Source organism: Excalfactoria chinensis, chromosome 11 (genome assembly GCF_039878825.1).
Source record: "Excalfactoria chinensis isolate bCotChi1 chromosome 11, bCotChi1.hap2, whole genome shotgun sequence".
Lineage (NCBI taxonomy): Eukaryota > Metazoa > Chordata > Aves > Galliformes > Phasianidae > Excalfactoria > Excalfactoria chinensis.
In genome coordinates this window covers 17,703,201-17,726,422 of record NC_092835.1, presented here as the reverse complement: position 1 = coordinate 17,726,422, position 23,222 = coordinate 17,703,201, and the positions used below count along the sequence as shown (strand labels likewise).

General features: G+C 50.9%; 2 protein-coding genes across 11 annotated transcripts in view; both read left to right on the top strand.

The window, feature by feature from the left end:
- Positions 1 to 13,029, top strand: part of NUP93 (nucleoporin 93) — a 67,892-nt gene extending 54,863 nt beyond the window's left edge. For all 10 annotated transcript variants that reach the window (XM_072346876.1, XM_072346877.1, XM_072346886.1 and 7 more), the window contains 13 exons: positions 456 to 613; positions 2,397 to 2,562; positions 3,332 to 3,425; positions 4,357 to 4,548; positions 4,761 to 4,887; positions 4,990 to 5,062; positions 5,272 to 5,316; positions 6,009 to 6,125; positions 7,122 to 7,240; positions 8,654 to 8,771; positions 9,140 to 9,223; positions 10,257 to 10,385; positions 12,799 to 13,029. In XM_072346876.1, coding sequence (XP_072202977.1) covers positions 456 to 613; positions 2,397 to 2,562; positions 3,332 to 3,425; positions 4,357 to 4,548; positions 4,761 to 4,887; positions 4,990 to 5,062; positions 5,272 to 5,316; positions 6,009 to 6,125; positions 7,122 to 7,240; positions 8,654 to 8,771; positions 9,140 to 9,223; positions 10,257 to 10,385; positions 12,799 to 12,909 — 1,533 coding nt within the window. In that variant the 3' untranslated portion in view covers positions 12,910 to 13,029. The remainder of the gene's footprint in view (positions 1 to 455; positions 614 to 2,396; positions 2,563 to 3,331; positions 3,426 to 4,356; positions 4,549 to 4,760; positions 4,888 to 4,989; positions 5,063 to 5,271; positions 5,317 to 6,008; positions 6,126 to 7,121; positions 7,241 to 8,653; positions 8,772 to 9,139; positions 9,224 to 10,256; positions 10,386 to 12,798) is intronic.
- A 132-nt stretch (positions 13,030 to 13,161) lies between these two features.
- Positions 13,162 to 23,113, top strand: SLC12A3 (solute carrier family 12 member 3). Its single transcript, XM_072346875.1, has 27 exons — positions 13,162 to 14,323; positions 14,983 to 16,555; positions 16,636 to 16,776; positions 17,276 to 17,351; positions 17,440 to 17,535; positions 17,618 to 17,757; positions 17,952 to 18,062; positions 18,134 to 18,245; positions 18,404 to 18,534; positions 18,674 to 18,758; positions 18,874 to 19,028; positions 19,230 to 19,337; positions 19,427 to 19,550; positions 19,627 to 19,728; positions 19,805 to 19,960; positions 20,039 to 20,138; positions 20,330 to 20,441; positions 20,761 to 20,901; positions 21,004 to 21,110; positions 21,254 to 21,336; positions 21,437 to 21,514; positions 21,705 to 21,791; positions 21,875 to 21,986; positions 22,071 to 22,157; positions 22,311 to 22,446; positions 22,538 to 22,605; positions 22,796 to 23,113. Exons 2-27 carry the CDS (start codon positions 16,304 to 16,306, stop codon positions 22,935 to 22,937), a joined length of 3,042 nt encoding a protein of 1,013 aa, XP_072202976.1. The 5' UTR covers positions 13,162 to 14,323; positions 14,983 to 16,303; the 3' UTR covers positions 22,938 to 23,113.
- The last annotated feature ends 109 nt before the right edge of the window (positions 23,114 to 23,222 follow it).

Sequence of the window (23,222 nt, the reverse complement as noted above, 5' to 3'; positions counted from 1 at the left end):
GGCACACCAAGCAGGCTGGGTTAAAAGAGTAAAAGTTCCATGAAATAGTACATGTGAAACATGAGAAAGAACATAGTAGAGTCTGCTGTCCTTTGCGCACGTGCTGATAGACACAATTAGTCTGGTGCCTTCATCTCAGCACAAATGTTATGAACACCTCAGCGGCTTGATCTAAACGCCCTTCCTGAATGGGCAGCGTATCTGAATACTAGTTGTGGGATTGCCAGATTGCCTGGCAAACTGAAATCTGGGCAAGCAGAAGCAAATCCCATCCTTGGCTGCTGGAGTGTGAACAGCTACCAGAGAGCTTAATCCTCCTGATCTCTGATTCCCATACCCTCAAACAGAATTTATACTAAAATCGGTGTTTGGATGTCAGGGCAAATCATAAAGAAAAGTAATTCAAATGTGCTGCTGTTGTTATGATATGTAAACAATTTATCTTATGTTTTCAGGATGGTGAGGTGGAAGGACACCCTGTCTGGGCACTGATTTACTACTGCATGCGCTGCGGAGATCTGACTGCAGCCATGCACGTGGTGAAACGGGCACAGCATCAGCTGGGAGAGTTTAAAACCTGGTTTCAGGAATACATGAACAGCAAAGACAGAAGGTAATTGGGAACCAGGCAGGAGCTGTGAAGGGTAGAAATTGCTGTAGGAGGGGTGAAATTGACTGTGGGTTGATAGAAATACAGACATTTCTTCTGCTGGTGATAGGCAGAAAATACAAACATTAGTCAGCTAAATTACATGTAAGAAGTTTATATATTTTACTTTTTGTCTTTGAAGTCTGGAAGTGTCCGCAGAGAAAGAATTATTTGAAAATAATGCAAAGTGTATGTTTCAGAATTAATAGTGTGCTGTAGCTTTGGGGTTTTGAGGCTTTTTGTTTGTTTTTTTTTTATTTTTTTATTTTTTTTAACCATTGGATTTGCCTTGTACAACGATAGGGTACTGTGTTCTATAGGTCAGGATTGGTCTGATGCCATGAATCCTGTGTCCCCTACTGCTCTTCTTAGCTGAATTTCCTTTGGGGAGCACCTCCTCTTGTACCTGTTATGAGACATAAGAATGCCACGCAATAAAAACAAGTAGCATTTGTTTCAGTTGTTTTACCAGCACTCACACTCAGATCCTTCTTCTACATGTTCTCCTCTTGCAGCTTTTCCTGCATTTGGCAGAGTCCACTGGCCAAAATACTCATTTGGTTGCAAGCTGTTGGGTTAATGCATCTTAAGATGTGCTCCGAACTCTGCTGTGGCATCTTAGGTTATATCTCATTTATCTTTCCAGTTGCAAAGCATTTCAAGTAAACACATAAAATCATAGAACCATTTGAGTTGGAAGGGACTTTTAAAGGTCATTTAGTCCTACTGCCCTGCAATGAGTGTGGTCTGTTGCAGAGCAGTGATGCCCTGTGGCACTTGCAGCCCACGTGCACCAGAAGGCAGTGGCTGCACAGCATTCAGGGGGTGGTGTGTTCTGAGGCACTGACTGAAGTGGGGAAATCAGGCTGCCCTGTGGGGTGCCAGGACAAGAGCTGTGATCCTTCCTCAGCTTCTGATACGTGCCCTTGCGTGTAGAAAGTTCTTAATCCTGCGGTGTTTTGAATGCGTTAGGGTTTTCAGGAATGGGAATGTGGACACGAGCATTCCAGTTTGTGCATCTCAAAGCATAACTGAAGGGAAAAAGAAAGGCGTTCAGTGAGTGGTGTAGATGTTGGTGCATAAATTAATGTGGTTCCTAGTGAGCACTGGGGAGTGCTCGCCATATGTCTGAGCAACCTCAGTGAAGGCAGTGTCGTTGTTTTCATTGCAGACGCTTTAATGAGATGCACCATAATTGATTTATTTTGTTCTTGTTACGGCTGTGAAAACATAATCTGCCCACAGATTTGACAGACATTGTCATCTAGAAAGCACTTTGTTGACTTAATTCTGTAAGATCCACTATGAGAGGATACAGAAAATAGCAGGGCAGAGAACAAGATGACAGTACTTAATGCTGAAGTCTCTCTCATAAAGGGCTTCTGGCACAACAGGCTGCTCGTTTGAGTGGTCTGTATTAACCCAAAGAGTTCCAAAGGCCCGGTGCTCTCTGAAATAATGACATTACAGAGTGTCCTGCAGTATCTCACCTACCACGATATTAACGCCCTGCAGAAGAGGTTATCCTCTGACTTTTCCTGCAGCAGTGGGCATTTGAAGATGATCCTCATAGTTTTAATTATACTTTTAAATTAACGTGTAATTATAATAATGCAAGGAACATCTTCAGGTATGCCTTTGCTGTGGATATGCACCACTGTATGTTGACTTCTGTTTCCTCATATGATGATGGGCTCATATCTGTTCCTGAATCCCTGACATTTTTCCTTCGTTTTTTTTCCCTTAGGTTATCCACTGCCACAGAAAATAAGCTTCGTCTCCATTACAGACGGGCTCTGAGGAACAACACTGACCCATACAAGAGGGCTGTTTATTGCATTATTGGCCGTTGCGATATTACAGATAACCAGAGTGAAGTTGCTGATAAGACAGAGGATTATCTTTGGCTGAAAGTGAGTGTTGGGGTTGTTTGGCTTGTTTGGGTTTGTTTGCTTTAAGAACGAGTCTGAATGGTATCAGGTCTCAGCTCTGCTAAGCTCCCGACCACCAGCGGCGGTGTTCTGCAGCAGTGCAGCCATGCATTGCAGCGATGCACATGGCTTGGCCTTGCAGATTGTGAAGGGCTGGGAAATGGGTTCCTGGGTTCCTCTTACCCTCTGCCCTATTGGGTGTGCGTTTGGGGACATGGCTTTTGTGGCAGGGTCATGTTCTTTGCTTCGCATCGATCTTTGTTGGCTGTTTTTACTGGAAGTTTTAGCTTGTTACAGCAAGAATCCTTTGTGTGTTTTTCTTTCTGGATGGATTAAGGCTCAAATGTTGGTGTCAGCTGACAGGAAGAAGTCAATGTCTCCAGCAGACAGTTTTTACAGCTTCAGATGCTTGATAGGTGCTGGTCAGTACCTGTCAAACAGAGGGAATAAAATGGTATATTTAAGACTGGTAAAAAGTTTAAAGTCTTAATCATATTTATCACCTAGTGGGTGTTCTGAGCCCCAGTGATTTGGTGCAGAAGGACCATTGAGTCCTACATGTGTTTCTGCTGCCAGTGTGTTGGAGGTCTTTCCTTTCTAGCAGTGGGTGAACCAACTGTTGTGAGTTGTAGTTTGTTAGTTGGTCAGAGCTTAACACTGCTTCAGATGGAATGAATATCTTCTGAGCACATCCCTTGTGCAAAGGCAAGTCAAAATATCTGCATTGTTTTTTTTCTTAACGTGTTTTTAGCTGAGCCAAGTGTGTTTTGATGATGATGGTGCCAGCTCTTCACAAGACCGATTGACATTATCACAGTTCCAGAAGCAGCTGCTGGAGGACTATGGTAAGAAGCCACTAAGAGAGGTTGCTGGGGTTCTGCTTTGCTGTGGAGGGCACTTGCCAGTAATGGGCTCCACATAAAGCCTGTAGCAAATCATGGTGGATGAATTCCGTGTGTGCTCAGCAGTCCAGAGAGTGACTATTCATAGATGAACAATACTAGTGTCATTTGGACTGTGTCCATTATACATGATGGGTTGTTTTTGTTCACCATATGTGTTTTGAGGTCTTTCTAGTGAGGCTTTCAAGTTTTGGAGTACAGAATAGGGAAGTATGCCCTAAATGGGGGCATGCATTTCCAAGCTTTTCTCTTACATTCATTGTTTCCTTTAAATGATTGTAATTTGCAGTGGGCCCAAGTCACAGTTGGTTACATTTTGGGAAGTTTTAGGTACACCCATGGCCCAAGAGGTTATTGTTGTCCGTCATCTTTCAGTTGATCAGGTCAGTTTGACCGTCAAAGACACATGCAGAAAGTGATTCTCTACAGCTCTGTGGTTACAGCATGACTTATGCCCAGGTGCAACTGAGAAGAAAATAAACATAATAAGCTAATATTGGTGAGTAGGAAAACCCAGGTTTATAATGTTATTTGGACACTTGGCATACACGTAAGTGTAGGTGAAAGCTGTGGCCATAGAGAATCTATTGCAGTCGGGGTTGGTGGATGTCTGAAAAGAGCACGGGAACTTTTTTGAGTAGCTGCTCTTTCACTTCCTGAATATGCCTCAATATACCACAAGTGTGATCTTTCAGGGTGTATTTGCAGCCAAACAGTTACAAACAAACTACTGATGTGTGGTTAGGTATTCAGTTTTGCCTCATGTATTTATTTCCTTTGGCACTGAATACACGTGCATCGAGGTGTGCAGTCAGTGACCTCTGGGTGCGAAGTTGTTTTCACCAGCTCTGAGTGTGTGTGTTTGTTTTCCCAGGTGAATCCCATTTTGCAGTGAACCAGCAGCCTTTCCTCTACTTCCAAGTATTGTTCTTGACGGCACAGTTTGAAGCTGCAATTGCTTTCCTGTTTCGAACAGAGCGCCTGCGTTGTCATGCTGTTCATGTTGCTCTGGTCCTGTTTGAGTTGAAGTTGCTCCTGAAATCTTCTGGGCAAAGTGCACAGCTGTGTAAGTCCTGCACATTTATATTGAGGGAATATTTCTGAGTCCCAGTAGTACCATGCAGCTCTATGTAAGTGGCCAAACAAGCAACATTTACCAGCACAGCGTCCTACATTGTGTTAGAGCTCTGGACTGTGATCCTGACTAATTTGAGAAGAAATTCAGTGCAACATCTCCCGGCATTAATTACTCCAATAGCATTGCTTCTGACATTGCAGTGAGCCATGAGGTTGGTGACCCCCCTGGCGTGAGGCGTCTGAACTTCGTGCGTCTTTTGATGCTCTACACCCGTAAATTTGAATCCACGGATCCAAGAGAAGCTCTGCAGTATTTTTACTTTCTCAGGTAGGAGCCCGTGTGTCTCTCCGAATGTTTTACTGCATCGCTGTTACCTGGGAAGTCCTTGTGAGCAGAGCCCTTCTCCTCCTCCTCCCTCTTCTTTTGTAGGAATGAGAAGGACAGCCAAGGAGAGAATATGTTCTTTCGCTGTGTTAGTGAGCTAGTAATTGAAAGCAGAGAGGTACGTTTGTGCTTTCCTCCCCATGGTAGTACATTAAAAGTATTTAATGGGGTCTTTTTCTGCATTGCTTAGATACAAATAGTAATTTTGGCATCAATTTTTGTTTTTCATTCTCCCATGACTGCACCTTTGTACTTAGTAAATGTGTTGTGAAATATGTTCAATTTGTCTGTTCTCATTTCCTTTTTTCCTACTTGACCCGGATGTAGTTTGATATGATTCTCGGGAAGCTGGAAAACGATGGCAGTCGGAAGGTGAGTTGATAATTGCTTTCATACTAACAGCTACAGATTGCATGGAGTATCAAGTAGCGCTGAGATTACCTAGCTTTTCTTCGTTTTTCATCAGCCCGCGTTATTGCTGTGTTGGAATAAATGCTGTTTTTTCAAGTATCAGATCCTGCGGGTTGCAGGTCAGGGAGCACGAGCTGCATCCCTGTGGGCTGAGGCTGTAACTATAGACACAAATCTCATTGGGTAACTCCAGTGAAGTTTCCTGTCAGTCTCAAAGCAGTGGCACTGCACACAGGGGAGCAGGGTAACTCAGTAATCTCCATCAGTTCTTTTTCATGTTCTTTGCAAGATATAGTTTTTTGGATTAATGATGTTAGCCTGAATAACCATTTTTTTTTAGGTATAACTGTGTTCTTGTGGGTTTTTTTGGTGTAAAACCAGACCTTAGCAGTCGTAGTTTTAAAGCAGATTACATAAGCAAGGATGAATTAGGAGCTGCAGATGTATCAGTGCTGATTCCATTCTAGAGGAAGTCTCTCTCTCAAGAGCTCTTTGTACTCTTAACATGGCTCTTTTGTGTGTTCCCATGGAGATGTGTAGGCCATGCTTATCATAATCCAACATATAAAATATTCATTGCCTTGACTGAACGTTAAGGAACATTAAGTGCTCTGATTTCTCTACTTTTGTTTTATTTTGTCTCGTCTCTGTAGCCTGGAGTGATAGACAAGTTTAATAGTGACACAAAGCCTATTATTAACAAAGTGGCTTCTACAGCAGAAAATAAAGGATTGTTTGAAGAAGCAGCAAAACTATACGACCTTGCAAAGGTAAATATTTCCGGTGTGTTGCGTTAAATAAGTACCTGGTTCCCCATGGTTTTTTAACTGTGTTCCTTGTGATTAGGTAGAATCTTAGTGATTTTCTTTATTCCAGTAGATAATTTCTGCAGTTTGCTACAGCAGAGGCTTTGGCTACTTGTAAAGGGTATCAGTGAGTTAACCTGGACAGATTGCTGTCCATTTAGTTCTGAACTGAGACATCCCAGGCTCCTGATCAGTGTCAGCTTCTGAGGAGATTGCCCCATGTGTGATGTTATCCTGGCCAGTGATGTTACTTACCTGGCATGTGCTTTCTCAGTGTAACTAATACTGAACTAACCTCTGAAATAGAATCATAGAATAGCTTAGGGTGAAAGGGACCTCAAAGGTCATGAATCTCCAACCCCCTGCCACAGGCCACCAACCTCCACATTTAATACCAGCAGGCTGCCCAGGGCCCCATCCAAACTGGCCTTGAATACCTCCAGGGCTGGACAGGGCATCCACAGCCTGTCTGGGCAGCTGTTCCAGCACCTCACCACTCTCATAGTAAAGAACTTCCCCCTGACATCCCACCTGAATCTTCCCTTCTTCGACTTCAAACCATTTCCCCTTGTCCTGCTATTATCTACCGTTTCAAAGAGTTGATTCCCCTCCTGTTTGTAGGCTCCCTTTAGGAACTGGAAGGCTGCAGTGAGGTCACCGCACAGTTGGGCTTTACAATGAGTACTCGTTTCCTTTTGAAATATATCTGAGACAAGGGGATTACAGCAGTGGCCAGTGTCTTAGATAAAAATGAAGTGCTGCCTAATCCTTTTCTTCAGCACTCTTTCACACGAGCTATCAGCATTATGTTGCTTACAGCCGAGGTGATGCTGACTGTCTGGGGGAGGGAGGCATCTCTGAGGTTGCACTGGGTGTCATTGGGTAAAACCTTCCTGCTTTTACTGTGACTTTGAAGTCTTGTCATGATGCTTTTCTTTGTATATAACCTTATATCAACAGAACCCTGACAAAGTCTTAGAGCTGATGAACAAACTTCTCAGTCCCGTTGTGCCCCAGATCAGCGCTCCCCAGTCCAACAAGGAGCGGCTGAAGAACATGGCCCATTCCATTGCTGAGAGGTAAGATGTAGGGCAGGACCTGGCCTGGGTCAGCTGACAGCTCCATCAGCTCAGCAAGTGTTAGCATCTGGTTTTGTTTCTGCCGCTGAGCCATTGCATCTACAACAGTGTATTCAGGAATTGTAGAATCATAGGACGGCTGAGGCTGCAAGGGACCTTGAAGATCACTCAGTTCCAGCCATGGGCTGGGTGCCTCCCACCAGGCCAGGCTGCTCAGGAAACCATCCAGCCTGATCTTGGAAGACAGAAGAAAGGTCAGTGCTTGAAGTGCTGAAGCCAGAAAGGTTATCTTAAGTGGCACGCCAGGTAAATGTGGCAAGAAGCTTTTTCCTGTAGGTAGATCAGGAAAAGAGATTTGCAGGATTACCAGCCGGGAGGCAGTCTATTAAGGAGCACTGAATAAAATGGGTTATGTTTCCACATGCTGTTACATAGGTTGGGAAGCAAGGTGCTTAAAAAAGAAAGAGGTGTGGAAGACCAAAAGGAATATCGTCTGCAGTGTCAGTGTGTTAATTGGGGCACATGCCTGAGAGGTGGCAGTGCTCAAGATTCATTAGCAGCCAGAAGGTAGGAATAATAAGCTGCTCTGAGAGGTAGAAATTGCAAAATAGCTTTGGGACTTGTTTAATCATCTTCTTTTTGATGGCTTTTGTCACGGTGATTGCAGTGGACAATTCTCGTGTTTTACTAGGGCAAAGCCTGGGTACCTGGGAGAAATGTCTGGCTGCGTTTCCTGAAATGTTCTGATGAATTAAAATAAACCAGGCAAGCTTGCAGCTCCCAGGCTGGGCAGGTGGATATGAGAGAAGGAATTGATTTCAGTCAGAGGCCCGTGCCTTTCTTCTTCTGACAGGTGACATTTGCCAGTCCTTCCTGCCAGCCCTTCATTGAGGGAGGTGGAAACAGAGAGATTGCTGCCACTTTGCCTTAGTGAGAGCCTCATTCCCAGCAGACATGAAGGAAAATCAAACCTGTGGTTTGAGTTTGAGCTTTAAGTTGCCTCTTGGCAAGTGTAAACTAGGGAGAGCACACAGCATTCAATCCATTCCTTAACTTCTTGCCTGGAGCAGGCAGTTGTGCTAGGGAAATGTTTGCTGTGAAACACTGTTAGACTGCCTTGTACTGCATTTGCCTCCAGTCGGTGTCGCAGTTTTCTGCATGGGTATGAAAAGTGCACGCATTCATAAGGAAACAAATTCAGGATTTGACAGAAATTTGAGCGTGGATGAAATGATTTCTAAGAAAAGCCACAACCTGTGAAAGTTCTGCCTCTTGGTTAAGGAAAGCTGAAGCTGCCCTTTGTTAGATGCCTTCTGTCCTTGTGCTTGATGTCTCCACTTCCAAGAGTTACCAGTGCGTGCTTCCACATGGTTGCCTTTTTGCTCAATAAAATTGTGAAATGGTTTCTTTCAGATACAAAGCTCAGGGGATAAGTGCAAAGAAATCCATTGACTCCACGTTCTACCTTCTGCTCGACTTAATCACGTTTTTTGATGAGTATCACGCCGGTCACATTGACAGGGCCTTTGATGTAAGTTTAAAGGGTTCTGTTTGAAGTGCAGCCTTACTAATTCCCTTGAAAGCCCAGGATGTCTCCTAACGTCACTTAAAATAAAACTTACATTTAATGAGTTAGAAGGTGCTGCAATGCTGTAGGAATTTAAACATGTATTTCTTGTTGTTTAACGACCAGGGACATCTTTCTGGAGGTATTTTGTAGTCCTTGAATAAATGATTTCTCCCAGTGAGCCAGGTGGAGAGAGAAACCAATAAGTAACAATGAAATGATTAGTCTTGAATGGAGTGGGGAGCTTGCGCTGACACTTCAAAAGAGTACTTCAATAATGCAGCGTATAGAACATTGATTACCTGCCCTGATTTGTGCTTCTCCTTTTGAAGATCATTGAGCGCCTGAAGCTTGTGCCTCTTAGCCAGGACTGCGTGGAGGAGAGAGTTGCTGCCTTCAGGAATTTCAGTGATGAAGTAAGTAGTGCCTCTTGGTTTTTTAGCTCCCAGAACACTTTTCCCTTGTTGAAAATATCTTAAAACCTCATAATCTCGTAATTCTTCAAAGGGAAATAGGATGGAATTGTTTTGCATTCGTGCAAGTAGGCTCTTGGCTTACAGCTCTTTCCTCATAATGCTGCTCTTTGGAGCACTCTGGGCTGTGCTCAGAAATCTTATCTCCACTCTGCAGAAGGAGCATGCAGATCTGACTTGTTCTGAACTTGCTGAGTTAGATTCACCTCTGTTGTGCAGCAGCTGGGTTCTGATGCTGATGACTGCCCCTGTCTCCAAATCTGACTTATTGTGCACCATGCTAAATTGAGAGAAGCCCTTCTACAAGCTGCTCTTATCTGGGAAATGGATTGGAGAGTGTAAGGCCAATCAGCAGCAGCCTAAGATAGAGCAACTGTGCAAAGTAAAGACTTGCTGTCAGTTCTTTTGCTTTGCTTGTGTGTAGCAATGAGTGCAGTACTGGTGACTGATGAGTCACCAGGGACTCGCTGCAGTCCTTCAGTTGCCCCCTGAGCTGCTGGAAACCTTGGGGAATTATCTTAGGACTGCTGATGGCATCGTTTGGGTTTTTTTTTTCCTCAACGTTACATTTCCTTGATTATTTGCTAGAAGTCAAAGCCTTTCACCTTTCTGAGTGCTTATTTATCACCAGAGTGGAAGTCCATTACTGCTTGTGGACTGTTTTTACTGGAAGGCAGCCCTTCTTTTAGATGACATTTGTTTATATTTGGATGTTCTGGGATGTTTTGTGTGTATTTGGGTGCTCCAGGTTCCATCTGGGCTGCTGCTTTAAACATGAAGATGCAGCTGTTTTGTCTGTGTCCCAAGACCATGCTGCCATGGCAGGGGTAGCCATTCATATATGGCCGTTATTGGGCTGGGTATCAGTCATAGCTCTCTTGGTTTCCTGATGTCAGTGAGCAAAGCTAATGATTCTGTTAACCTGCTATTTTTTTTCTTTTTGCAACACATCTTCTCTTTTTCCCTCCATTGGCAGATCAGGCACAATCTATCTGAGGTACTGCTTGCAACCATGAATATTTTATTTACCCAGTACAAGCGGATGAAAGGCACAAGCCCTGCCACTCCTGCCAGACCCCAGCGGGTAATAGAAGACAGAGATTCGGTAAGATAACACGCAACCCTTGCTGTCCAGCAAGCTTTCCCAGTTCCTTTTCCACTGTTTCAAAGGATTGGGCTTTGACTGGATGTCTCTGTTAGTCTTTGCTCTCAAATGAAGGGCCTTTTTAGTTACTTACCCTGGGACAAGTCTCTTGTAACTTCACCTATGTGGAAGGAAGGGGTTTTGTTGTAAATGTCTTGAAAATATATTACAATATGCTTCCACCTCCTAGCAAGAAGAAATAAGCAGTCACCTTCCTAGTGGGCTCTTCAGTTGTTAGCAGCACTGTGTCTCTAGGATGGCTGATGTTTTTGCCCTAACAACTGGCCTATTGTTAAAAACCTGATTTCCACCTCTTTCATTTGTGCCCTCTTCTTTGTGCAGAAATTATTTCTTGGGAAAGGCACTTAATTCCTCTGCTTGGCTGGCTTCTGTAGTGACACGGGCAGACAGAGCCAGACAGCTTTTGGGTGCTGTGGTGCTTGGTCTGGCTGCCTGACTTAAGTGTGGCTGACCAAGGTGGGTTTGGCTTAACTGCTACACTTGGTGCTGATGTATTTCCCCCACCTGCTGATGGGAGGCACAAAAGGGGATCTCTTACAATGTCACTTACAGGATGCAGACAAGTTTGTGGGCACTCTCAGCACTCTGTTAAGCAGAAGTATGCTCAGTGTAGCTGTTGTGGGTTCTGGTCTTGCAGTTCTTACTGCCTTAGAGCTGCCACAGGTGCTTGAAAACCAAAGCCAAAGCACTCATCCTGACCTAAGGTGAGGAAATGAATCTCAGCTCTGGTTTGATGATGATACCAGGGCCTCAGCCAGCTATGTTTCTGGCTAGTCATCTGCAGAAGTGCCTTTAATTTGTATGTTTCAATATGACTGAAAGTAGCATTTCTCAATGCTGCTGGCCTGGTGGTGGAACCTCCCAGCTGCAGGGTATGGGGGAGCAGAGGGCACAGGGCTCATCTTGTGAGGTTAACTCAGGGGTACACAGGTCAAGCTGCCTCTGTGAATCATAGAATGGCCTGGGTTGAAAAGGACCCTAAAGATCCTCTGGTTCCAGTGCCACAGGCAGGGTCACCAACCCACCAGACCAGGATGCCCAGAGCCACATCCAGCCTGGCCTCCTGTGCTCAGAGGGGTGATTGTCGTGCCAGAAGGGAACACAGAAGGTAGGGTAGGAAGTAAAGCATGTTCCCTTGGTTTCTTACCCCGTGGAATCCCCTCTGACAACACAAGAGTAAGGAGTCTAAGTTGGCCCAGTTCCCCCTGCCCAGGAAGCAGCTTGGGGGTTTTGGAGGTGGGAAGAAATGAGGACATTTAAATGTGAAAAGGAATGGCACGTCCAGAGCCCCTCTGTGAAAACATTTCCTATTCCATCTCAGAGATGAAATGCACTGTACTTAGAAACTGTTGGGTTTGGAGTCAGAGCTGGGTTTGTATGCATTTTCTTTGTTTTGCAGAGAAATTACATAGGCTGTTTTGAGTCTTTTGATTATGTATATATTTACATGCATGCACTAATTGGCTTTGGGAATGAGAAAGCAAGGCCCCGTCCCTCTTGGCCTGATGTGTGTTGTCAGATCTCTGGTACAGGTTGCAGGAAGCCCAGGCTGCGGTGCTGGTATGCAGGGCATGACAGCGGCACCTGAGTGCTCTGCACCCCAACCGCATTGGGTGAGCATCTCCTCCAGGGCAGCCCAAGGGCATTGTCTGGGTGGCAAAATTAGGTCATGAAAGGAATGGAATTCATTTATTTGTAGTGATTTTAAATCACAAGTGACTTTCACATTCGTTAACTGATTACAGCCAATAGAACACCCAGACCTCCAGGCCGCTCTTAACCTCTGCAAACCTCGGTTCTTTCTTCCCCAAGTGCTGCAGCTTGCAACTCATCATGGTGCTTTGATTTTTAAAAGCAGATTGACTCCAATATCATTGCTACCAGAAAGGCAAAGAGAGCTGTAACTCATGCTGCTCCTAAGCCCTGTCAGTCACAGTCACAGTTTTGGCCTCTTAGTATTTAATCAGGAATCAGACAACTTGCTGTGCTGTCTTCATCTACAACTTATTTTGATGTCCTCTGGAAAGCAGCAGGTTAGAAGTGGGTGAAACAGCCTCTGTGAGCAGACTTGGATATGACAGCAGAGAAGTGTTGACCATCACTGAGACTAAAAGAGAGATTTCTAAGCAGCCTTGTGAGCTGGGCAGTCTGTTTGCGCTAACTGAGTTGGTAACTCGGTTCTGTAACCTGTGCTGGACACCTTCAGCCATTGGGTCAGCCTCAGTTTGCAGCTGCAGGTATTTGTCCTCCCTTGACCGGATGAATGAGAGTCAAAGAGAGAGGATTCCTACCTCCCCTTCATTGGGCTGTGGCACTTTTAGATACTGAACTTCTGTATTTTTGTGTCTTGCAGCAGCTGCGATCTCAAGCTCGTGCCCTGATAACGTTTGCTGGGATGATCCCTTACAGAACATCTGGAGACACGAACGCAAGACTGGTGCAGATGGAGGTCCTTATGAATTAGCAGAGGAGCTCTGGCTCGGGGCTCAGCAGCTGGGCCTGCCAGGAGCACAGTGGGGGCTGGGACCAGTTCCAATTTGTATTCTGTATTTTTGTTGATGGAAATAAATTCCTTTGATTTCTATTTGTTTTTTTTTGATATTTTCATTTTCCTTTGTGTTTTGATGTGTTTGTTTCTTTTTTTTTTCTTTTTTTTTTTTTGAATTAGTTTATATTTAGAAAATGGTTCTCAGAGAGTGAGCATAGAGAAAAGCCAGTTCTGCAGCCCCTGCACTGCTGTCCTGCCCTCACTTGGTTGGTGTTGCTGGGATATGAGAGCACCTGCACTTCTGCTCACAGGGCAGGCAACAAAACAGGGGAGCAGCTTCCAACCTTTGCATTACTGTGGGGCCGATGCAGGTCTTTGTTTCTTTTCTTTCAGTATGGCTGTAAGCGTAACCTGCACTATTAGGGGATGTTTGACTGACCTCCTAATTATCTTGCTACCAAAACTATTGTGGTGTGAATTTAGATGAATTTCTGGACAGGAAGCAAAGAGCAATTTGCCAAACCCCAAGGGCATGTTTGGGCTGCTGGGGGCTGCTGGGGGTCCTGGCAGCTCTGCTGGGGTCTGCATGTGGCACCAGGCTCTCCTGCAGCATAGTGGAGGTTGGAGCAGCTGGAGGATGGTGACCTGGAGAGCCCTGAAGCCAGACAGACTCAGGAGCATGTTGTGCAGTGCGTCCTTTCTCCTGGCAGGCTGTGTGTCCTCAGGCAGCCTCTGACCTGAGCGGAGGGGCAGCACTGCTTGGCCCCGTTCTGGAAGGGCTGTCGTTGTCCCATGCTCTGCTGTGCTGCTCGCTGATGTGCTCATTTCCAGCCTCACACCTAATGACCTTTGAGGAAGGCTGTGATGCCGGTCCTGCTGGCTCTTCCAGGCTGAGCAGCTGCTGAAGTGTTCCGTGCTTTGTTCTGTAGGCCAGGAAGACCCCTGTGTGCTGTGCTGCCCCAGGAAGCCAGCCACAGGGAGCCAAAGTCTTGGGACCCATGCTGTAAGTTAAAGCCCAGCACTGCTCTGAGCAAGACTCAAGGTGCTGAGGGATGAGCAGAGGTCCTGTGGGTAACTGGAGTATTTAGCTACTGATTGCCCTGTGCTTTCTTATGTCTGTGCAGGTGGTGACTTGCAGCACACCGTCCTCCGATGCTCTGGCTCTGCATCCCAGCCTGGCTGCAGCCCCCTGGCTCTCCTCTGCACACTGGACTCACTGCTGACGCACGCACACTGCTTTGCTGCAGATGGCACCTTGTGGTCTTCCATATGCCACTGTTTCTCCCCAGCCCACGCCTTCCAGCTTTGTGCTTACAGGACTTGTTCTTCTGGAAAGAACAGCCTGCTCCTGCCTCCTCCTGTGTCCGACCACCAGGCTTTCTGCTGCAGGGTTGGTAACCTCAGTGCCTTCCTGCCCTGACCTTGTTAGTGGGCAGCCTCCACCTTGGCTTTCTGTGTCACCTGCCCGGAGGGTTTTGGGGGATGTTATGAACTGATGCGTTGTTTGGAGCAGCCTGTTGGAAGGCATTGTCAGTGACCATTCGGACAGGAGGAGAGCTCCCTTTGTATCACCAGGCCACTGAGAGCAGCCTCCATTTCCTACATGCAGTTACTGTGAGCAGCATTTCCTCATGTTTTCTCCCAAGCTGCTCTCATCCATGTCCCAGTGGGGCTGGGCAATGTCTGGGAGCACAGGCTGCTCTGCTGCTGGGGGATCTCTTCACCATGGTGGGTTCCGGCTCCTCGGGTTCCTTGGTGTGAGCAGCTGCTTGGCCACCTCACAGTGGGCAGTGCTGGTGGCTGCTGATTCCCAGCCCGCTATGATGAGGTTTGACTTTGCTCTTTTTTTTGTATAAAGTGAATTTAGGATCATTTGCTGATTTCCTTCTGCAGAAACTGAACGTGCCAGCAGCAAGCACAGTGCTTTGCCTGCAAACCCTGCAGCTCTGTCTGTGTTCTGGCACCCATCCTTTGTGGGATGGAGGTCAGATGGGGGGACGGGCTGCAGCAAGGTGGGAGCGGTGATAACCATCTCTCTTCTCTTTGCAGGTGAGGGCTCAGTCCTGCCCTGCAGTGCTCATTCCATTCCCGCTCTGGGCAGCACCATGCTGGGGTGCTGGGCTCCCTCTGAGGGGGGAAACAGGGCTGTTAAAGCTTCCCTGAAGGCCTGCAGGGATCTCTGCTTCCACAGACTTTAGCAGAATCTCGCTGTGGAGTACTGAGCTGTTCTCCATCTACTGGATTAAGGTTGGTTTGACAGGCTTAATGGCCACAACAGGTGTGAAGCGTTCCTCATCCGCCTGCAGCCCCTGCGATGCTGGGATGGCCGGGTATTGTTGCTGCAGCTGGTGTTGTGAATCAGGCCGACGGCAAGCGCTTCCTACTATCCGGCTATTTCACTACACCAGGGTTGCATCATACCACTTCCTTCACTCGCCTCCTGGAGCCTCCGTGCCTCTCCCAGAGCATCTTGCTTCTGCGCCTGGCCTCTGGGAGGCTCTGATTTGTGCCGTCTGGGGCAAGTCGGTGTTTTCTGATGGGATAATGAGGTTCTGAAATAAAGGTGCTGCTTGGAGGCATTGATGCAGTGCTGTTGGTGTTGGTGGAAGCTGATGGCCATGTCGGAGGAATGGGTGAGGTGGGACTGAGGACGGTGTGTGTGCGCAGTGCATGGGGAGCGGAGCGAGTCCTTGCAGAGCTGGATGAGCTGTTTGTGTGGGTGAGGAGGCAGTGGGTGGACAGCCCAAATTTGCCATTAAGTCGCAAAGTGAGCGTGCTGAATTTGCAATGGGCTGCAGCGTCGCCCTCAAATTGTATTACCTGCCCTGTTAGCTGTCTTCCACGATGTTACCTTTGTGCATTTAAGTACGTGTGACATTTGAGTGCTGTGTGAAAGACACCCATCCCTCTGTTTGGGGTGGGGGTCTTCTCCACCCCCGGGCTCCCAGTTCCCCTCTCCTGTGGGTTCAGCTCCTCCGGTCACAGTGCAGCCTTGCTCTGTGGGATCCGCTGGGGCAGTGCTGCGGGGAAGAGGTGCTGTGTTCAGAGGAGCACAGCTGAGCTCACCTCCGGCCCCCACCTGGGAACATTCAGTTCCCACCCAGCTTTGTTATGGAAAACTGCTGCGTTTCTCTGCCGCTCTGTCCTTGGGACTTAATCTCAAATCCGTTATCAGTGCCGGGATCGGGCACAGGCAGCCGCTGATGCTGATAACAGCAGTTTTGATACCCCCTCCAGCTATTTTTTCCCCCTGACCAGCTCGGGGTGGTTCCAGCCACTCGGATGCCCCCAGGTGCCTTGGGGCCGTGCTTGGCTCTGCCGGGTATAAATCCCTGACCCCAGCGCTACAGGTGGGACCCGTGCAGCCGCCATGGCTGAGCTGCCGTGTGCTGAGCCCCTGCCGCGCTGCAGCGGCCGCTTCACCATCAGCACGCTGCTGGGCCCCGAGGAGGTGGTGGGCTGTGAGGGCACGCAGCTCTCGGGCAGCTCGTTGTGCACCAGGACCTTCGGCTACAACACGGTGGATGTGGTGCCCGCCTATGAGCACTACGCCAACAGCAGGGGGGTGGGTGAGGCCAGGCAGGGAAGGCCATCGCTGGCAGACCTCCACTCCATCCTCAAGGTAAGGCTTTGCTGCGGGGGCTGCTGGCCACTTTTGTGCTGGGATGGCTCCGCGCTCAGCCCCATCCCTCCCTTCTGCAGCCCGACCCCGGCCATCTCCGCGTGCCACTGCCTGACCCCCAGCGCAGCAACGGCCTCCCCGACACCGAGGAGGGTGCTGGTGAGCCAAGCAGTGCCCCTGCACCAGAGCCTGTCCGCTTCGGGTGGGTGAAGGGTGTGATGGTGAGTGCTCCACGTCCAACGGCCAATCGTAACATCATTACGTTCAGCTCAGCGTATCTATGAGATGAGACGTGATGGCCTCATGTTGTGCCAGGGGAGGTTCAGGTGGGATAATGGCAACAGTTTCTTCTCCTGGAGAGCAGTGAGGCACTGACAGCTGCCCAGGGAGGTGGGGGAGCCCCTTTCCTGGAGGTGTCCCAGAGCTGCAGGGATGTGGCACTGGGGGATGTGGGCATGGTGGGGGTGGGGTTGGACTTGTGGGTTGGGGAAGTCTTTCCCAGCCTTAATGGCTCTGTGATTCTTTGGCTTAGCATTTATGGGTTGACAGTCGGACTGGATGACCACAGAGGTGCTTTCCAGCACCTGTGGTTCTGTTTTCAATGTCTCTGCCCATTGGAGCTGTTCCCTGTCCCTTCCTGGTGCCCTGTTGTTAGCTGGAGGCCAGCAGGCCCAGCATGGCCCTGCCTGCACTCACGGCCATGTTCCCATTGCCCTGCAGATCCGCTGCATGCTGAACATCTGGGGTGTGATTCTCTACCTGCGCCTGCCCTGGATCACAGCCCAGGCTGGAATCGGTGGGTGCCCATGTAGGACATGGGGAGGAGGCTGTGGGGGCTGCCAGCAGTGCCCAGCACGGTGGCTTCAATCCATCCTCTCCCACAGCCCTGACGTGGCTCATCATCCTGATGTCCGTGACCGTGACCACCATCACCGGCCTGTCCATCTCTGCCATTTCTACCAATGGCAAAGTGAAGTCAGGTAGTGTTTCCCTGCCAGATCCCTCGCAGCACTCCTGGGGAATCTGCCCCCAAACCTTCTCCATGGGGTTTCTGTGCCACAGGGGGCACCTACTTCCTCATCTCGAGGAGCCTGGGGCCGGAGCTGGGTGGCTCCATCGGCCTCATCTTCGCCTTTGCCAACGCGGTGGCCGTGGCCATGCACACAGTGGGCTTTGCTGAAACCGTGCGGGATCTGCTGCAGGTGAGGACGTGGCCCTGCAGCTCCCGTCCCCAAACCCATCTGCACCCCCTCCTGCCCAAGCAGAGTTCATTATCGATCCCTGCGTTAACGCCGCACCGCCAATAATCAGCCGCCAGCTCCTCCAACTCGCGGACGTGGCGGCGGTCAGCTGAGGGAATTCAGTTTCTCTGTGTGTGACGGTGCCCCTTCCCCAGGAGCACGACTCCCTGATCGTGGACCCCACCAACGACATCCGCATCATCGGGGTGCTCACCGTCACCGTGCTGCTGGGCATCTCGCTGGCCGGCATGGAGTGGGAGGCCAAGGTACCGCACCCTCCCACGGCAACCCGGCCTGCAGCCTGGCCAGGACACTTTCCCTTCTCTGCCCTCCCCAGGCCCAGATCCTGTTCTTCTTGGTCATCCTGGTGTCCTTCATAAACTACCTGGTGGGGACAGTGATCCCGGCCAGCGCTGAGAAACAAGCAAAGGGCTTCTTCAGCTACAGAGGTGGGTTCACCATGGGATGGGCCGTGACTAAGTGAAGATGATGAGAGCTGGGATTGTGTTCTGCAGTGGTTTGCCTCCATCCAGCGCTGTGATGTCAGAGCTGGAAGAGGTGCTGGGAGCAGCGGGTGGATGGGGATGCTTCTCTGCTTCCTCCCCAGCTGACATTTTTGCCCAGAACTTTGTGCCCGACTGGCGCGGACCCGAGGGTTCCTTCTTTGGTTTGTTCTCCATTTTCTTTCCATCGGCAACTGGCATCTTGGCCGGAGCCAATATCTCTGGTGACCTGAAGGTAGGTTTTCACCAGCCCTCCCTGAGCTGTTGCTTCTCAGGATGGGAAGGTGGGGGCCCACGAAACTCAGATGGCACAAAACCATCGCTGGGGGCCCCTGGAAAGCAGCTGTGCATCTCCCTGCGACCCCCTCGGACAGGACCCTGCCGTGGCCATCCCCAAGGGCACCTTGATGGCCATCTTCTGGACCACAGTGTCCTACCTGGTGCTGTCGGCTACCATAGGTGAGCACGGCGGGCTGAGCCACCCCTGTGCAGTGGGGCAGTGGGCAGCAGGAGCAGTGCCCATGTCCTTGTGGCTGGTGCGGGAGCAAAGTGTGCACATAGCTGTGCCCCACAGGTGCCTGCGTGCTTCGGGACGCCTCGGGCAGCCTGAATGACAGCGTGGCGGTGGGCTCACCGGGCTGCGAGGGACTGGGCTGCAGCTATGGCTGGAACTTCACCGACTGCACCCAGCAGCAGAGCTGCCGCTATGGGCTCAGCAACTACTACCAGGTGCGCCTGGGGATCCAGACTCTGCAACGGGGATGTGTCAGGAGAGCTCCTTCTGCTTGGGCTTTCAGATGTGGCTGAATGTCACCACCTGGATAATGTTAATGGAAGCACCGAGGGCGGTGGGATGGGGGTTGGAAATCCTTTAGGGTAAGGTGATGTGCTGGCAGCACGAAGCGTCCTGACTTCTGGGTTTCCGGGCAGAGCATGAGCATGGTGTCGGGATTCGGCCCCCTCATCACGGCTGGGATCTTTGGTGCCACCCTCTCCTCAGCGCTGGCCTGCCTTGTCTCGGCCCCCAAGGTCTTCCAGGTGAGTGCTGGTCCCTGTCCCTCTCCCTGTCTCTGTCCCCAGGTGACACAATGGGACATCCTGCACTTCTCACCCCTTTACTCCTACAGTGCCTCTGCAAGGACCAGCTCTACCCTCTCATAGGCTTCTTTGGGAAGGGCTATGGGAAGAACAGTGAGCCTATCCGTGGCTACATGCTCACCTATGTGATAGCCATTGGCTTCATCCTTATTGGTGGGTGTCTCCAGCCGTGCCTGGATGGCTCGGTCCCGGTGCACCGCTGACGCTCTGCCCTGTCCTCCTCCTGCAGCCGAGCTCAATGCCATTGCCCCCATCATCTCCAACTTCTTCCTCTGCTCCTATGCACTCATCAACTTCAGCTGCTTCCACGCTTCCATCACCAACTCCCCAGGTGGGTGCCAGCCCCAGCCCCATCCTGGCTGTGGTGTGAGGGGAGCTTGCGGCAGCCACTGTCTGTTTGTGTGCAGGCTGGCGACCCTCCTTTCGGTATTACAGCAAGTGGGCTGCGCTCTTCGGTGCCGCAATCTCGGTGGTCATCATGTTCCTGCTGACCTGGTGGGCAGCCCTCATCGCCCTCGGCATCGTCGTCTTCCTCCTGGGCTATGTCCTCTACAAGAAACCAGGTGGGTGGTGGCTCTGGAGAGGGCCCCACATCCCCCTGAGCTGTTTGTGCCCATTGCCAATCCATCCCATCCACACAGACGTCAACTGGGGCTCCTCCATGCAAGCCAGCTCCTACAACCTGGCTCTGAGCTACTCGGTAGGGCTCAGCGAGGTGGATGAGCACATCAAGAACTACAGGCAAGGAGGCTCAGATTGGAGCTGAGAGGGAGGGAAACAGAGCTGGTCCCCCACAAAACCAAGACGGGATTGTGCCCATGGCCACGGCCTCAGCGCTGATCAATCAAGGAGATGAGCTGCACCCAAACCCCACCTCCTCTCTGCCGCGTGGCAAGGCCGCCCCTCAGGCTCTGTCCTCTCCTTCCCATCAGGCCGCAGTGCCTGGTCCTGACCGGGCCGCCCAACTTCCGCCCAGCGCTGGTGGACTTCGTGGGCACCTTCACCAAGAACCTCAGCCTGATGATCTGCGGCAACGTGCTGATCGTGAGTGCACCGCAGGGTGCCCTGCAGCTGGATCCTGCTCCTGCAGCTGGATTCTGTTCCTGCAGTTCCCTATCTTGGGTAACCGGTAGTCTGCAGGTGGTAGAGCACCAGTGTCACTGGGAAACCAGTGGAGCTGGGGCTGATAAACCAGAATCTGCCATTTTTTTGGTGCAACAGCAACTCCCCACGCGTGCCGTGCTTAAATCCAGGTTCTGCCAATAGCTGGGCGAGGGGAGCTGGAGTTCTTTGTGCCCAGAGCGCCGGGATGGGGACAGTGGCCACCCAGCCAATGGGCCGTGTCCCCTCCCTGCTCTCCCAGGGCCCCCACAAGCAGAAGGTGCCTGAGGCCCAGCAGGCATCGGATGGCCACACCAGGTGGCTCCTCAAGAGGAAGATCAAGGCCTTCTACACTAACGTGCTCGCTGAAGACCTGAGGAGCGGCGTCCAGATGCTGCTGCAGGTGGGGCTAAGCTGACCGTTGCAGCCCCTGCTTGGGGCACATGGTGCCAGCCAGGTCAATGCCTCATGCGGGAATCCATTGCTCCCATTGCTTTTCCTGAAGGCTGCTGGCCTGGGGAAGATGAGACCCAACATTGTCGCACTGGGCTACAAGAGGGACTGGCAGGCAGCCGCACCACAGAGCCTGGAGGATTACGTGGGCATCCTGCAGTACGCGCTGCACCGGCACCTGGTGGCTCCGTGTGCCTCTCTGAGCCAGGCAGTGGTGCCATGCTGCTGTGTTCCCACCTCAGAGGGCCTGGGGGAGGGGGGGGAAGGACCACTGCCATCAGCTGCCTCCTCCCTCCTTCCAGCGATGCCTTTGATTTCAAGCACGGTGTGTGCCTGCTGCGGCTGCGGGAAGGGCTGAATGTTTCCCGTGTTCCACAAGCTCACAGTAAGTGCTGCGGACATGCAGTGATGGGGACCATCCTTGGGATGGGGACCGGTACCCTGGAACCAGGGCAGGATGTGCCCATGTTCCTCTCCCTCTGCAGTTAACCCGGCATTTGGGGCAGCAGAGCATCCTGATGGGAACGGCACCGGTGGCAGAGCAGCGCCCAGCACAGGCATTGGTCAGTGCTCATTGGGGATGCCCAGAGCCTCCTGCAGCCTCGGGATCCACTCTGTGGAGCTGGGTTTATGCACGGGGCACCACGGATGCAGGGGTTGGGAGTTCAGCTTGGGAATGAGATGGTTCTGTTTGCCACTGTAACAGTGGTGCTGGGGGATGGTGCTGTGCTGATGTCCACGTTTCCTTCACAGCAGACCCCGAGCAGCAGGCGAGCACCATCTTCCAGAGCCAACAGGGCAAGAAAACCATCGACATTTACTGGCTCTTTGATGATGGAGGTGGGCCCTGCCTTGTGCCGCAGCATCACACAGCACAGGAGGATGGGAGAACACTAACAGTGCCCTGTGGCTGCATCCTACAGGGCTCACACTGCTCATCCCATACCTCCTCGGGCGCAAGAAGCGGTGGGGAAAATGCAAGATCCGGGTGTTTGTTGGTGGGCAGATCAACAGGATGGACGAGGAGAGGAAGGCGTACGTGCCAGTGCAAAACGTGCACGGGTGTCCCGGCTCAGCAGCTGGTCACTGAGCTCTGAACTGCACCTCTCTCTGCGGCAGGATCGTGTCCCTGCTGAGCAAATTCCGCCTGGGCTTCCATGAGGTCCACGTCCTGCCTGACATCAACCAGCAGCCCCGGCCAGAGCAGTAAACACAGCCCTGTGTCCCCACAGTCCTGCCTGAGCCACAGCAACGTGCACAGCACGGATCCCCGCTTCTGGCCCGGCAGCTCCCAGTCCCTTGCAGCAGGATGTGGAGCAGGCCGTGCCCCGTCCCAGCGCGGTGTCCTTTGCCTTGCAGCGTCAGGAGATTCAACGAGCTGATTGCGCCCTTCCGGCTGAACGATGGCTTCAAGGACGAGGCGGCGGTGAACGAGCTGCGGCACGGCTGTCCCTGGAAGATCTCTGACGAGGAGGTGCACAGGCACAGAGCCAAGGTAGTGGCAGGGCGGCCTGCAGGGAACCTCCTGCTTTTAAGTCAGGAACGTGTATTTTTGGTCTCCTAAACCTTCCCCACCCATCCCGCAGTCGCTCCGACAAGTGAGGCTCAATGAGATTCTGCTGGATTACTCGCGGGATGCGGCACTCATCGCCATGTAGGTGTCAGCACCCCCAGCCCTGCTCCTTGTAGGGTAGGAATGGTCCCTTTGGGTTCTGGACACCCCACGGCTGCACCCAGGGGGAAGGCACCAAGGCAGGGGTCCGGCCCCAGGGGAGGACATGGCGGTTCCCTGTGAGCTGGTGCCAGGAGCTGCTTCCTGACACAGCCCTGTCTGGTGGCCGCAGCACGCTGCCCATCGGCAGGAAGGGGCGCTGCCCCAGCTCCCTCTACATGGCCTGGCTCGAGACCCTCTCACAGGACCTGCGGCCCCCAGTCATCCTGATCAGAGGAAACCAGGAGAACGTTCTGACCTTTTACTGCCAATAAAGCCTCCCGCACCCCTGCCACATGATTTTTTTTTTCAGGCTGCATTTGAGTGATTCAAAGGTTTGTGGCAGCACCAAATGTGTGGGGTTCACGGCAATGCCCTCAGCACACAGCTGCTGTGCTGTCAGAAGAGCTTGTTTGGCTATCTTGGTCCTGGGAGGTTATTACAGATGCAAAACAACACCAGTGCTGCCTCTAGGGCTAGTCGGGGGCTCACAGGCTGAGCTGTGCCCCATCCTCAGGGAGCCCAGGGGACAGCCTTGGGCAATACTACATTCAACAGCC